We start from the raw sequence: 17,274 nt of genomic DNA, 5'->3' as shown, positions 1-17,274 counted from the left end.
ATTTTTAAATATCAAAAGAGCAAAGATCACTGCTATTGAATGCCTGTCATTAATACTACAACTCTGTTCATGCAAAATGTATTCATATGTTAATATGATCTAACTGATATGTTTTATTTTGTCACATATTTAAGCTTTTAATTTGCTCTAATTCCTTTATGAATTGTTTCTACATAAAATTTTTGTTCATTATTTTATTATTATTATTATTTTTGAATAAACAAAGATTAAATTTATCATCATCTTTCAGATCCGATNAAAGTTGAAATATATATCTAATTGCATCCTGTTATAGATATGAGAAAATTACATTTTTTTTTTTTTCAATTAATATTAATTTATTATATATGAGAATGGAAGGCATTCTGTAAGGAGCTGTTCATAAATTAAATAACGCAGATATGGGTGGGGATGTTCATAAAAAAGTTACGTAATGCTGTGGGGTAACAGAACGATTGATTTTTGTTACGAAGTGTTACATAGCGAACAGTACTGTTTATGTCACTGCTTTGTGTGTTATATTATTGTTACGTGTTGTATTTATTGTATAAAAATTAAATTAAGCGCATTCTTTTTTTGTGTGTCGTTTACTTCCGGTATGTTTTATCAGTATTTTTATTATTTTGAAATATTTACTATTAAAAAATATATAGATTATGGCATATATTAGGTTTCAAACACATTTTTTTTTTTACATGTAACACGTTTGTCTTCTCTGAATAACGTGTGAATGTAATATAAAAGCTAGGCGATTTACCTGTACGAGACTTTGATAAGCTTATGTTAATTCTGTGTTATTTTTTGGTAACTTAAGAATTTTTACTATTTAACATTGATACTTTAGAAACAAGTTTAAAACAATATTGTGATACTAAGTAGAATGGGACCGTCCATAAATTACGTAGCGCTAGTTTTATAGTTTTCAATTATCATCCCTCCATACGCCACGGCACATACCCATTTCCAAAATTACGTAACGCAAAAACTCGATCGATTCCCTTAATTACACTAAGGAATTATAGTTATTCAACTTGTAGCATCAATAAAATTATTGTAATGGTATTGAATTTTGATATCCCTAATATATTTTTTTTTAGAGCAGTTTATTATGAAAAAATTTAATATATAGAAGATTAGGAATGACAATTATTTGATGGAGTCACTTTGCATAATTACATAAATTTTCTATTACATAAATTTTCTATTACATAAATATATAGAAGACATTCATTAATCATAGTGGAATGATAAAGTCAACTTTTACATACATTAACCATTGCCTATGTCTTTTTTTTGTTTACAAAAAAATAAATAAATAAATGCATTTATATTTTTATGTAATATGTAAGAAGAAAGAGCATTCTGATTACACAAAGTGATGTCATTGATCTGATTTGCATCATCGTTAGTTAATAAAAGAGTTACACATCTTGTTGCTATCTACATAAATGCACTGCACAGTTTTTTCCATTCTCCAAGTAATGGAATCGTATTACCAATAAGAAAACATTTAAGAAAGCCAAGAGTTCATTCATTTTAAATAATAAATAATAAAAAAAAAGTGTGCAGTATAGAGACTATAACCAGACATCATTTGATACTTGAGGTCATGCCATAATTTCTTATGAAAAGATAAGAATTCTAAAGCTGCCCCCAGCAAAGTTTTAAGGGTAAATTCGAAATTTATTATAAAGAATAAATCCATTTTTAACTTGAGAATTGTCCACTCAAACATATAGAATATTATCATTAAATTTTCAACATAATTTTTAATTTATTTTTATATAACAACGTAAAAGTAATTCTAGAAATTATATATATATTACGTAATTTACATTTGCATATACGGAGCGACCTTTGAACTTATCACTAATCGAATAAAAATGCGGATCGAAAAATACGTGACGTCTATATTAAATCTCGCGCTGAACTTTTAACCAATCGCAAATCGATTTATCACGTGAGAGATATTTATTTATAAAAATTCATAAGTCTCTATAGATTGGACATTGTTAAAAGCAGGAAGTCGACTTAAACTTTGGACGATTTGTAAGTAACACACGATTTAATTTTAATTAAATTTCTGTTTATTAATTTAATACGATAATTAGTAACGATAATATATTCACCCCCTTTTTTTCCCGTTTTAAATTTTTATTAATTTAATTATTATTTATTATATTAAAAGGTAAAGAAAGTGAAATTTTAGCGACGTTATGGCTTTTTCGCGTCGTTGCAAGTTAATAATAGCGACGATAATTTAATTTTACTTTAATGCAAAAAAAAAAAAAAAAAAAAAAATGTTTATCAAATGCTAGTTTTTCGAATGTTTTATGAGACGAGGCATAATTTAATAAAAACATCATTCTTATTCTTCTGTTTGTTTCCATGTGTAGTGTAGTTTGTGGGACGTCCATTAATTACGCTTACAGTTTTACGAGGAGAGGGTGGCAAAACGTACATCATTGTATACAATGGGAGAGGGGGGTCGAGGTATTGCCTACGTAGACAGGTTTTTCATGATATTAGTGGTTTACGAATCTGTTCTTGTAAGCCTACTATCAGAAAATATTTGCAGAAGTTTTGATAGGAAGATGATGAATATTTGCAGAACAAATGTGATAGGATGTAGGATGATAATCTACATTAAATAATATCATAAACTTGGTCTTTTGTATAACATAATTTTTTCCTAGAATTTGGGGCATGTTTACAATTTTGTTTTTAAACTATTTGATATTACACAAAGTTGAAATATATATCTAATTGCATCCTGTTATAGATATGAGAAAATTACACATTTTTTTTTTTCAATTAATATTAATTTATTATATATGAGAATGGAAGGCATTCTGTAAGGAGCTGTTCATAAATTAAATAACGCAGATATGGGTGGGGATGTTCATAAAAAAGTTACGTAATGCTGTGGGGTAACAGAACGATTGATTTTTGTTACGAAGTGTTACATAGCGAACAGTACTGTTTATGTCACTGCTTTGTGTGTTATATTATTGTTACGTGTTGTATTTATTGTATAAAAATTAAATTAAGCGCATTCTTTTTTTGTGTGTCGTTTACTTCCGGTATGTTTTATCAGTATTTTTATTATTTTGAAATATTTACTATTAAAAAATATATAGATTATGGCATATATTAGGTTTCAAACACATTTTTTTTTTTACATGTAACACGTTTGTCTTCTCTGAATAACGTGTGAATGTAATATAAAAGCTAGGCGATTTACCTGTACGAGACTTTGATAAGCTTATGTTAATTCTGTGTTATTTTTTGGTAACTTAAGAATTTTTACTATTTAACATTGATACTTTAGAAACAAGTTTAAAACAATATTGTGATACTAAGTAGAATGGGACCGTCCATAAATTACGTAGCGCTAGTTTTATAGTTTTCAATTATCATCCCTCCATACGCCATGGCACATACCCATTTCCAAAATTACGTAACGCAAAAACTCGATCGATTCCCTTAATTACACTAAGGAATTATACATAGTACGAAGTACCGAACATACGTGTAAAACGTACAAAGCGGTGACGTAAACAATTCGGTTGTCTATGCAACACTTCATAAACAAAAATTATCTGAGGTTCGAGACCCAAGCGTTACGTAAAGTTTTTGTAAACACCCCCATCCATTGTAACGTATCGTAACGATTACCTGCATACACACTCATTTATAGCTTCGTGGGACTCAGACTAATTTGAATTGGCCCCACGTACGGTGATGACTTCGAGGGAGTTTTTTTGGGAGAAATATTTTCTTACAGAAGATTGGTTTGGGCTTCCTGTTGATGGAATCTAGGCAACTGCCCTTTTTATCCATAGAATAATGCGATACTGCCCCCAAGGATGCGATTATAAGAGTTTAGTGTAAAGATTTCCTAGTAGTAACAAAACACACTATTAACATTTTGTAGGAATATAGATAATTTTGGAGAATTTTGCTATCAAGAAATTTTTATTCCATATTTTGAGATAGATTCAGTAAATGTAATAAAATAGTAAACTAAATCGTTTTATAAACAAGAATCTATTCGAATTTCGTAATTTTATTAATGTTATTATATACAGGTTATAGCAGTACTGTATATATTTTCTAATATGTCCGAAGAAAAAATTTACTGTAAATTGCATTTTTTTGAATTACAATTCTAAATTATCTGACCGCCGGGTTGCCAACGCGTTAAGCTTGCCACGCTAGAGGATTAGGGTTCGAGTTTGGATCAGCAACCTTGAGAATTTTTCACGTTCTGGATACGTTAGGGCACGTCTCTCGCTACCCGACTCGCAGGCCTGGAAAAAGGCCTTAAAAGTGTACACAAGGAAGAGAGTTAGAAAAAAATAAAACAACCAAAATAAATAAATAAACGGTTTTCTGTTTTTGTGTTTTAGGTACGTCGAGCACTGTACACTTAAAGTTCACGGAACTTTAAGTGTACAGTGAAACATTAATAATGAAATGAAATTACTGTATTTAAAGGTAAATTAATTTACTCAAAATGTAACATAATGTTACATATATGTGACCTAGTTTCGTGGGGCTACAATCGACAGATATCAGGGAGAATTTGTCTGTACAAAGAGGCCAAACTCTTCCTGTACTATTATATTATATAGCATTGTGGTAGGTAAAACGCAACATCTTTTTTGTGTTTTTGAAAACCATTTCGGATAATCGAGTTTCCACTGTATATGTATTTATGTAGTGATCTTTAAGCACCTAACGCGGAAGTCTTCAACCTATGGCAAATGGATCAAGTACAACTCACAAACATGTTTTATCATTAACATTAGAATAAGTTTAAGCCTGGGTTTCACATAATAAGGAAAGCGTATTAAATATATAGGGGTAAAATATTTCATGTTTTAAATGTTAATAGGCCTACGAGTATATAGATTACTTAGTATTTTGGCTTAGCTATTAAATTTTCTCCTGAGTTAGGTAGGCGACCGGCACGACTCCATTGCTAACGGAAAAGTGTGATGTACAGGGGAAAGACACTATTAATTTGAGATGGAGAGCACATATTTCAAATTAAATAAATTAAAAGTATGATAAAAATTTGCANATGACAACCTAATATAGATTCAATTATACTTTTACTCTTTAACATTTAGAATAATATAATAAGTTCACCAAAGATAAGTGATTGTTAGTTAGTTTTTACTTATTTACCATTCTGCAGTAAAAGTTTGCATTTTGTTGGGCTGCAATTTGAAAAAATTGTACATCTATAAAATCTCACTGTCATCTGTCAGTCTTTCCTTAATCTTGAGAATGGAGTTAGATGAAAGACGAGACCAGATATGGAAACCTTAGAAGCCTTGATCAACTATATAGAAACTTTTGATGCAAACTGGAAGTCATTATTTAAATTCAAAATTTTCCTCTGAAAGGAATTAAATGGATGCCTGGCATGACTGTGTTGCTAACAGGAAAAGTACAGTGATGTACAGGGGCAAGACACTACTAATTTGAGGTGGAGAGCATATATTTTAAATTAAATAAATTAAAAGTATGATAAAAATTTGCAACCCGGCATTGTGACGACGTCACAATAAATAATTGCACGTTAACCGTTAAAATCCCCTCACTTCCCTTTTTTTAATAACAATATTCCCAAAATTAAAATTTACAGTAAAAGACTTAAGAGTACATATACCCGTTAAATTAAAGGTTAAAAAACTTACTTAAAAAACACTCGATATATTATCAGGACCCGGCACCCTGTTGACTCTCAATTCTTTTTATTGCTTCCTCCACTTCTTTCTCTGTAATTTTTTGATCATTACTGTCTACTTCTCCAGCATCTCCCAAGAGAGAACTTATACCCATCTATCTTGATCCATACCTTTTTTTTTTGCAAATAACTCTTCATAGAATTTTTCAAAAACATTATATCTTTTTCATCGACCGTTCTTTCATCTACTTTTCATTTAATGATACCATTACCATTCCCTCTGCGTTTCCCAATTGTATAGAAGAAATGTCTTCGTTGCGTTAACTGTTAACCGAAAACCAGAGAAACAAAGACATGCAACTAACTACCAGTGTTCAATGGTTTTATCCACTTTACGAATGGATAAACCATTGAACACTGGTAGTCGGAGGAAGCCTACTGATGAGCGCCCTTACCAGTTTCATTTCAAGATTTACTGAAGTCGTCGATAGCTAATTAGTTAAGATGCAGTGACTTCATAGCTGAATTTGTTTAGGAAAAACATTCATTAAGCTTAGCAAGTCTCGGAGGTGATGAGCTCGATGATTAATTGATGAGATACGTCGCGGCTCCTCATAGCTTACACAGAGTATTAAGTCGTTAGGAAAGCTTTTGGAGAAAGCGATGTCTTTAGGAAAACTCTCATTATTAACCTGATTCCAAGAATATATAATTTGAATTAAAATTCGAGAGAAATTCTTTAGTGATTAAAGTTTATGCTTAATCACTAAACTAACTAATCACAGGGCAAACACCAGTAATTGACTATGCCAACTTTATTAAGAAAATATATTTCGGGTCTTCTCTTCAGTCCTTTATTACAAATCTATTTAATTAATTAAACAAAAAATGCTATATAGTTCTAATACACCATATTGAATACATAATATACTTTTAAAAATTTTAAATACAGTAAATTATGTTTGTTTTATTTTTTTATTTTTTTTTTAAAGTCAAACAAACTCATTATGGATCCCTTTCATCCCGGGCTCAACAGTGGCCGAGTGGATAAAACCATTGAACACTGGTACTTGGTCGTGGGTTCGCGCCTCTCCACTGGCCACGTGGAGTTTTTCTGGTATTCTTCAGCATTCTCCCTTGGAGGGTTTTTCAGATATGGCCCCGTCCGCCATCTTAAACATTGGTTGGACAGATGATTAGGGGAAAGACGCATAAAAATAATTTCCATTATTCATTACATCAATTTAGATTTTATATGCATATATTTTTAAATTTCAGTTGGCTTTTAATTTTCTAAATAATAACACTTTTATGTATTCTAACAGAACAGAACAAGATGCCAGAACATACTCCTGTTCAAAATGGTTCTTCTTCGGATTCCAGAAACAACATAATCGACCACGTGTTAATTACAGGAGGAGCAGGTTACATCGGTTCCAAATTAGTTCCACTTATGCTTCAACAAAACTACAAAGTAACCGTTTACGACTTGTTCAATTATGGAATTTCTTCATTGCTATCTCATGCCAATAATCCAAATTTAACATTACTAAAAGGTGATATCAGGGATAAATTTAAATTAGAATCCGTCCTCCAGGAAGTGGATGCTGTCATTCATTTAGCTGCCATCGTTGGTTATCCGGCTTGCGAAAAAGATCCAGAATTGGCGCGTAACGTCAACGAATACGGAACTCAGTGCTTAGTAGATTGTATGAAGTCTCATCAGAAATTAATTTATGCTTCGACCGGTTCGTGTTACGGTGCCGTTGAAGGTATCTGTACGGAAGAATCGAAGATATCGCCTCTCACTCTTTACGGAGCTACCAAGGCCAGAGGAGAAAGTATCGTTATTAAAAAAGGTGGAATAGCTCTTAGATTGGCTACAGTTTTTGGCATATCGCCACGAATGCGACTGGATTTATTAATTAACGACTTGACGATGAAAGCCTTGACCGTCAAATATTTAGAATTGTACCAAGGATCTTTTCGTCGCACGTTTTTACACGTTAAGGATGCTTGCATGGCTTTCCTTTTCGCTTTACGTCATTACGATATTATGAAAGGTCAAGCCTTTAATGTGGGTGACGAAACCATGAACATGACTAAATGGCAAGCGGCGGTTGCTATTCGTGACGTTATTCCGGATTGCATCATCGTGCAATCCGATTGCGGCGAAGATAAAGACAAGAGAGATTACGTCGTTTCTTATTCGAAAATGTCAAAATTGGGTTTTAAATCGACTGTTACACTTCGCGAAGGGATCGAAGAACTTGTTAAAGTCATTCCTAAAATGTCACCTAACGAAATAGCTCTGAGCAAAAACGTGCAAGTATAAATGAATTAAAAATCCATTTTAAATATTTCTATCGGTGCTTTAATTAAGTTTCCATAATAAATAAATTGAGAAAATTTTAACCTATATTAAAATGGAGATTATAATAATAATAATAATAATAACTTTTGAATTTAATAAATTATTAGTCCATAAAATAGTTATAACACTCCCATATTTTGAATATTTAAACCACATTAAATAATCTTCTAATCAAAAAAGATATGAAAAAGGCTTTTGCTAGATTTAAAGTAGAAAATGATGAAATTTATAAAAAAAAAAACCTTTCTAACTTGATCCTATAAGTTCATTTAAATATGCTAAAAAATATCAATGATCATTAGATTGGATTCATTTAGTTAACAGTTTTCTTTTGATTTCTTAAAGGTGTACAGTTTGAACTCAATTCAATGAATTTGAATATTTAAATTTGAATTCATTATTCAATAGTTTCTATTTTTAACCTTTAATGCTAATAGTTGTTAACAGAATACTAAAATTCAACTATCAGATACAGTAGACCCCCCTATAACGCTTAGATACGTTCCACGCTAACCGANAATTTCCGCTTTTTATTTAATTGATATGTGAAGAATTATTATTATTTTTTAATTTTAAAATATGTAAGTAATAAAGTAATCTCAGATTACTGATTTAATAAACTTTCATAATGGTCGTAAGCAATAATAATTAATATCTTAGATTAATTAACTATGCAGTCTTTGAGCCATTTTTGACCATCATTTCTTCCCATATTGTAACGATGAGTGGACCGAATAAGCCATCCATATTAAAAAATATATACAGTATATTATATTCACTTAATTACTGCGACAATAAACCTGCCCACTGCGTAAGTGGATGGTTGTTTACGATCCCGAGGGGTCGGGATTCTTTTTGTCAGGTCGAGTGGAGAAAGTGAGCGGGGTCGTCGGTAAAGCGTCGGCGATATCCGAATAAAGAACATTATTAACAATCAAAAATAAAAAAAATTATTGGATAACAATTGGACGATCACAATATCTACATCGACTGGCTATCGAATTGGTCTGTTAACTCTTTACTACACATTGCGGGCCGAGAGAGAATTTACATTAAGTATCATCATATCTCTTTGCTGTTCCTCTGGTTCAAGTTTCGTTCTTCGTTAAATTGTGGTACCAAGTTATTCAAACACGACTGAAACGGGGATCGCTGATCGTAAGATATGGCTCAGAGATGCTGCTGAGTTATAGACTTCCCTGGAAAGGGTTAGATGTCGTTGGGCTCGTGGTGGACGAGAGACTCCACTGAGGGGGAAGAAGCGGCTCTTATAGCTTCATCGTGGGAAAATGTCATTTGACGTTCTATGGTAGGAGGTAAATGTAATTGGAGCTGGTGTGGAGGCTAAAGGTGTTCCCGGAATCTAAATAAAGTGACGAATTCGGACTTTAATTGTAAACTTATCTTGCAATACTAGCTTTATGATGTTTGTGACGAGCTAATGTTGACATTTGTGGAGGAGGGTTGTTTATTTTCCCAGTGAAATGGTTTTTTTTCCCTCAAATTCCTTAGACAAAAGAAGGGAAATAATTAGAAAAAATATCCGCGAAAATTCCGGATCTCACAATGTACAGGGCAAACCTGTATATAATTACACTACTACACCATTCAGGTACATCATACTTTTCCTGTTACCAATAGTGTCGTGCGGGTTATGTATCTAACTCCGTTCAGAGAAAAATTTTTGAATTGAAATAACGTGACTTACGGCACAAACCGGAAGCTCCTATATAATGAATCTGATCTTTCCACTCTTAAACTTTCCATGTCTGGTCTTGACTTTCATCTGTCTACCTCCGTTCTGGTGATTAAGGAAGGACAGACAGAAAGGACGACTAAGAATTTATAGGTGTACAATTTTTTCAAATTAAAACCCAATAAGTACCCTCCAGTAACCGAGTGGATAAAACCACCGAACACCGGTAGTCGATCGTGGGTGGGTTCAGCCTGGCCACGCGGAGTTTTTGGGTTTTCTTCACGTTTCTAACGTGAAGTAACAACTGAATAGGGGCATCGCCGTAACCAAATAAACCAAACCAAATCTAATAATTTTTCTATAAACGCGATATTTACGAGGATTGAAAAATTCTTTTCTCCTCTACACAGTTACCTTTGTAGTTCTGTTATATTATAGTACTTAATTTATATAAGGGTTAGAAGTGCAAAATAATCTAATAACTTTAATGTCTGTTCTTATTTTTTGCCTGGGCAACGCCTAACTTACCTGCTAGTTATTTATTTATATGCGATAGGTAGCCTCGAAAGCTGCCTACCTAATATATTGAAAATATTGGTGTTGAGCACGAAGCAAAGAATCGTCGATGACAAACTCATATAACTCGTTCCACTTATATAAACAAAACGTTGACAGCCGTCAAAGTAGCAGTCTACCGCTATGAGGGACCCGGGATCCTTTAGTAACTTATAGAACCTTCTCTTGCGTAAATACATATGGCAATAAATTCGACAAACGTGCCCATAAATGTTGCAACTGCCGCTCCAATTCCTCACGCTCTTATATGCCCGAAGCCGATGAGATTCGGTCATATAAGAGTGCAATCATATCTGGTCTCACAAATTCTCCAAATGGGTGACAAATCTGTAGATTGGACAAACCAAGAAAGTGTAGAACATAACGGAGACATTCCTGGAAAATTGTGTGTGGCTGAGCATTATCTTGCTGAAAAATGGCTGTTTGCAAACAGGATTTCCTGAATGTTTTACTATGCCATCAATGTCCCTCCTACCATTATTAGGAATGACGACTGTCATACGAGATAGCTCCTTAAAACAGATAAAGATAAAGATAAAGAAACTGGGAAAAACTCTTTATTGCCAGCAGCCTGTTCATCAGGTGTGAACCCAATCTATTACCAGTGTTCAGTAGTTTTATCCATTTGGTCACTGATGGACAGATAATCTTAAGATTTTGTTTCATGAATAGCAAAATTATGATTTAAGTCATATATTTTTAAAATGTGCATCAGCATCATGTATTTTCCTCTATAAAATGTAATTCAAAGAAATCGTGAGTTTTTGAATGAGATATTTTTACTCCTACTAGAATATTATTCATTTTTAATTAAAAAAAACAAAGATTTTGTAGCATTTTCTTTGTTATCCATCATGCTGGCCAGACTGAGTTTCTTGTACAGAGTAATTAAATTTGATGTAATATTTTATACTATAGAAATTATTTTTTTAAAAAATAATTAATAAATTACATAAATTTTATTTTACAAATAAAATATACAAACTGTACAAATTAATAAATTGACATTTAATGTATAATACAGAGATGAGAAAAATCTGATTTAATGAGATAAATATAATTAGCATCAACAAACATTATGAGAAACTTGAATTCACAGATAAGAATTGAGCTTATTTTTAAATTGATATTACTAATCATTGTAATTACATCTCATATAATTACAAACACACTATTCTGTATTCAACAAACATCATTTAGATAACATTTTATAACTGATGATTCTATATTATTTATGATCAGATGAGATATATCAGATTGTCATTTAATATCTAACTATAAAAGTTCATAATCTGTATAAAAATTTTAAAATTTTTATTGAAAAAAATAAATAAAAATCATTTAATTAATGTTTTAATATCTTATATAATACAAATGTACTGTATTATAGAAAAATAAAGTGCTCTGTAATATAACTCTGTTGAAACCAAGATTAAGTGGAATGAACATTTCTGATTTTTATTAATACATTAATTTAATAATAATAATTTATAAACAGATATATTTAAAAATATACTTCAATTTTATTTAATAAAATCACTATAAAAAATTTGACTTACCCAAAATTAATAATAGATCCTTTTGATTAACTAAAGTGAATAACGACAATATATTTAAATTGAATAAAAAAACTATATTAACTTTCTGTAATTTAAATAAATTAATTTCTATTAATCTAATAAAAATTCTATTACATTAATACTTGAAAGTGTAAATAAATGAAGATTTAGTTTCTTCAATATTGTTTGAATGTTATCAAACAAAAGAAAGAGTACTTATGTCTTTTTACTAAACATGCAAGTGTATGTTAATAGCTGATATTTACAGAATTCATAATAAATAATAAGCTTTAATATAATTTTCAAATACCCAAAAATTGCATGTAATACATCATTATTGATGTGTTTATCAGTATCAACTATTGTATATGAAGACAATACATTTAGTAACTGAAATATATATCAAGTATAATTTTGTTGTACTGTATATACAGTAGACCCCCCCTATAACACTTAGATACGTTCCACATTATTCGAATTTTACGTTGTAGGAATCATTAAATACATGAGCCAATCGCAGCCCCACACGTGTGAAGTTTACGGACTAAGGCTGTTTGAAAGGTTTTCTTCTATAAAATTAACCGATTCTAGTCTAATTCGACTCAACATTTCCAAAACACGTATAATTTTTTGGGAATAATCCGTATAAACTATGCTATAAACAAAAAATTGTAGGATTACTTACCGAGTGTGCACCGTTCGACTACGCCGTTGCTCAAGCTTGTTTTCGTCGCGGAACAGCGCACGAAACGGCGGCCGCGATTTCTGATAACGAATTTTTCGCAGAAAAATAACTTGACCTTTGGAGACATCATTAATATAAATAATTTTTATGGCCGTTGAATAAGAAATGTTTCTTTCACAAGAAATGTATAAAATTAGTGCTGTATTAGACTTACGGTACCTAATTTACATACTGTACAGACGATAATAAACTCAACTTACTAGCCTAAAATCTCCGTAGCGTGTTGCCAGGCGGCAGAAAGCATATATATAATTATAATAAAGTTACAATAAATTAAGTTAATATATAATTATATATACAGTACCTAATTTATATATAATTAATATATAATTATATGTACAGTACCTAATTTATATATAATGCTGTACAGACGATAGCAAACTCAATTTAGCCACCTAAACTCTCCGTAGCGTGGCGCTGGGCGGCGGAAAGTAGTTCGGCTGCTCGTCCACTATTGGTCCAGATTCGACTAATCTTGTCGCGACAGGAGTCGGTGACGACGTTTTACGAGTCACTTTATACGAATACTGCTACAATTTTTTTGCTACGTTATAGGAATTTCCGTTATAGGAACCCACGTTATAGGGGGGTCGACTGTACTATATTTTTCTCACATCATATACCAAAATTTATAATATTAGTTGTATCAATGTGTTAAACAATCTGAAGTTGATTAATCAATTAAAATTCTAGCTGGATGACAAGGCTGTTAAGGCATCAGCCGACATTCTGAGGGACCTGGAATAGAATCCAGGTGGGTCAAAAACCCCAGGAATTTTTCAGGGTTGAGTTGTCCTAGACATGTTAGACTTCATCCCTCACCACCAGTCACCCCACCATGGTCTTGGCCAACTCTTGATGGATTCCAAAAAGGCCCTCTTAGTGTTCACAGGGTTGAAAGTCAGAAAATATTTATTTATTTAATTTTTATCTATTACTAGTGCAGAATTTATTCATTATTACCAAATACAACAGTTAACTACTGCAAGTTTTGATAATTTTAAATATATTTTTCATATTTATTAGATTTTGAATTTCATAATTAGTTATTTTGAAATTTTGTAAGTATCAAATACTGATAAAATTTATCTTATATATACTAGAAAGAACTTTTTAATACTGCTATTAAAGTTCTTATACTGTTATCCAAAAGATAGTTCTGTATAGTGTACAAATTTTTGAAAATACTTCTTGTTTATAAATTTCTATAGTTTTGTTATGTTGTACACTTAATATGCTATGCATTAAGTATATAGCAATGTTAAAAAACATAGCTTCATGAAGATTATATTATGATTTAGTTTACTTCAAAATAGAAGGACACTTATTAATTTTAAATTCTCATTATAAAAAAATAGTGAAATCAGCACACAACATAATCGTTGTAGCACAAAACATATTACAAAGAATATAGTATATAAGACCTGTGGGAAGACAAAACTAATTTTCATAAACTCAAAAGAGTTTGCTAAGTTATCTTGAAGATCTATTACTAATTCTGGCAGTGGAGGACCTGCATTTTTGGTGCTCTGAAGCTTAAACTATTACAAGGAGGTCCCTTTGCAACCAGCAACAATAAGACATTTAAAAAAAGTGCTTCAGTGGCCATCCCTGAAGAACTTTTTTTTGAACATTGTCCTATTGTTGCTGGTTTTATTTTTAGAACCTCCAGGATTCAAAGCTTGAAAATTAAGCATCATTAGTTTCATAGTAATCTACTACAGNTAATTATGTATAGGGTGTCTCAGTTATACGTTTCAGAACTTCTAAGAGGGGTAGGGTGCATCACGACGACTTGGAATCATATAGCAATGCAGGGTTGGATATGTTTTCCTGAAGCGGTAGTTGGCATTGTGCAAAAGTTCCGAGCATTGTTGCAGGGAATTGTCATTTCGCACAAGGAAGCAGAGTTAGCCAATATGCATTTGGTATATGGGGCTGCAGATTGTAGTGGGCCAGCAGCACAGCGCTTGTATGCAGAACGATATCTGATGAGGCATATTCCCAGCCATAATTTCTTTGTAAGCCTGCACCAGAGGTTAGCTGTTTCTGTGTACATCACTGCCTCAGGAAAGCATTTCTGACCCTGCATTGCTATATGATTCCAAGTCATTGGGATTCACCCTACCCCTCTTAGAAGTTCTGAAACATTTAACTGAGATACCCTGTATATAATTATATAACAAAAATCTAAACTTTTTGCAATACAGTAATACCCCGAACTTACGCGATAGGTGGGACTGAGCGATAACCGCGTAACTCAAATTCGCATAAGTCGGGGTATAATTTCGCAATTTGTGTAAAATCCAAGTCGGATGTATGTAAGCTAATAAATGTTCTCGTTAATCTTATCTCGTCTTTTGATTTGTTCATCGTTACAAGAAATCACCACATATTATCTCTCAAGGCTCCTTAGATATAACAAACACAGAAATAAATAACACAAAATAAATTGTAGCTATGTGTCGATTCCACGCAACACATCTGAACATGTAAGCTGATCAATAGTGTGGGGGGAGTGAGTAATCAAGAGTTGCGTGGCGCTCAAACAAAAGATGAATCGACGAGATTTGAAAATTGCGTAACTCCGGGTTCACGTAAGTCGGGGTAGCGTAAGTCGAGGTATTACTGTATTACAAAAAGAACTTAATTTACATTTATTAAAGATAAATAGTAAACTTAGTACAATTATATTGGATATTTTTTCAGCATATATTTATAAAAGCAAACACAATAAATTCAGTTTATGAAACTGAAATTTTCCATAGATATTTAATTAAGAATTGTCATTATGTACAATGATAATAGTTCTATACTTATTGAGTATATTTTATTTATTGTATACAGGTAACCCCCGTATAACATGGCACTTCTATAGCACGGATTCACTCTAACATGGTTTGAGAATTGGGAACATCTCCGTATAACACAGTGCTTTTATAGCACAGGTTCACTCTAATACGGTTCGGGAATTGGATAAAATTCTCGTACAACATAATATGTAATAAAGGGTGCGTTCTTTTTACCTCTGTGTAACTCTGCGCGAGCATTCTAATTGTTTTCATGGCTACTTTGAATGCTCTTTCAACAAATAATCCATTTAATGGTTAAATTTTACAATTGGAACCCTTCTTTTGCCTCTAAAAGCTCATTTGAGAATTATAGATTCCTCCACACGATACTATCGATAGTGCAGGTGCCGCCATCTTTCTTTCACCGTCATTCCTAAATGCCTACAAACAGCATCGCACTCCCATTGCAGAGGGACCACTATTAACGAACACACCCACAAACTGTTACCAGTTGATGATGCTCATGCTGAGATCATCATATAAAATGAATAATCCTCTGGTAAAATATTTACTTAAATAATAAATAAGTATTTTTACCTATGAAAAAACTTAATAATAAATCTGATTTAAATAAGGATTTAACAACATGTTTTTTTAATTTTTGAACCTAACCCCCCTTTTCGCACTAGTTCTTTGTTTCGTATAATACGGATTCGCATAACATGGCAATTTTCTGGAACATAACTCCCATGTTATACGGGGGTTACCTGTATTTCTAAAAAAATATGAAATATTGAAGACTTAATATTGACTAGAATATGATAAGTTTTCTTTTTCCTTTATAAACAATAATATAAAAAGATATTCATTTTCTGAAAAAAGCTTTCACAATCCTAATAATATATGAATTTATATGACATAAAAATCAATTTAATTTTATAATAATCATCATTTAATTTCTTAATAACTTTAATTTTGTGAAAACCTAACAAGATTTATATTCTTAATACCAAACTTTAAATATGATGACTTTTTTGTTTAATTACTTGAACTGAATATTTTAAGTAAATATTTTTTTGATTTTTAAAAATTTTAGGAGAGAATTTTAGATAAATATAAAGAAAATAATTTAAAACTTTGTCTTGATAATTGTGAAAAAAATCAGTTTACAGCTTTACTTATCATTACTTATCACTACTTAATTCATTACTTATGCCATCAATTCACACTTTGTATTAAATTTAATAATAATAATAACTTTTGAATTTAATAAATTATTAGTCCATAAAATAGTTATAACACTCCCATATTTTGAATATTTAAACCACATTAAATAATCTTCTAATCAAAAAAGATATGAAAAAGGCTTTTGCTAGATTTAAAGTAGAAAATGATGAAATTTATAAAAAAAAAAACCTTTCTAACTTGATCCTATAAGTTCATTTAAATATGCTAAAAAATATCAATGATCATTAGATTGGATTCATTTAGTTAACAGTTTTCTTTTGATTTCTTAAAGGTGTACAGTTTGAACTCAATTCAATGAATTTGAATATTTAAATTTGAATTCATTATTCAATAGTTTCTATTTTTAACCTTTAATGCTAATAGTTGTTAACAGAATACTAAAATTCAACTATCAGATACAGTAGACCCCCCTATAACGCTTAGATACGTTCCACGCTAACCGAAAATTACGTTGTAGGAATGATTAAATACGTGAGCCAATCGCAGCCCGATAGGTGGGAACTTTACGGACTAAGGCTGTATGAAAGGTTTTCTACTATAAAATTAACCGATTCTAGACTAATTCCACTCAACATTTCCAAAA

At 31.4% G+C, this 17,274-nt stretch overlaps 1 protein-coding gene across 2 annotated transcripts; it reads left to right on the top strand.

Moving 5' to 3' along the window:
- The first annotated feature begins 1,881 nt into the window (after positions 1-1,881).
- Positions 1,882-8,150, top strand: LOC111619380 (UDP-glucose 4-epimerase 4-like). 2 transcript variants are annotated; one of them, XM_023361081.1, is made up of 2 exons: positions 1,882-2,048; positions 7,021-8,150. In XM_023361081.1, the coding sequence occupies exon 2, from the start codon at positions 7,038-7,040 to the stop codon at positions 8,034-8,036; it is 999 nt and encodes a 332-aa protein (XP_023216849.1). In that variant the 5' UTR covers positions 1,882-2,048; positions 7,021-7,037; the 3' UTR covers positions 8,037-8,150. The 2 variants fall into 2 exon arrangements, with proteins under 2 accessions (XP_023216849.1, XP_023216848.1); XM_023361080.1 differs by having other exon boundaries at positions 1,886-2,049; positions 7,027-8,150.
- The last annotated feature ends 9,124 nt before the right edge of the window (positions 8,151-17,274 follow it).

Source organism: Centruroides sculpturatus, unplaced genomic scaffold (genome assembly GCF_000671375.1).
Source record: "Centruroides sculpturatus isolate CEXI.00-Female unplaced genomic scaffold, Cexi_2.0 scaffold174, whole genome shotgun sequence".
NCBI lineage: Eukaryota > Metazoa > Arthropoda > Arachnida > Scorpiones > Buthidae > Centruroides > Centruroides sculpturatus.
Note: the sequence above shows the minus strand (reverse complement) of the source record. Positions and strands in the feature narration are given on the sequence as shown.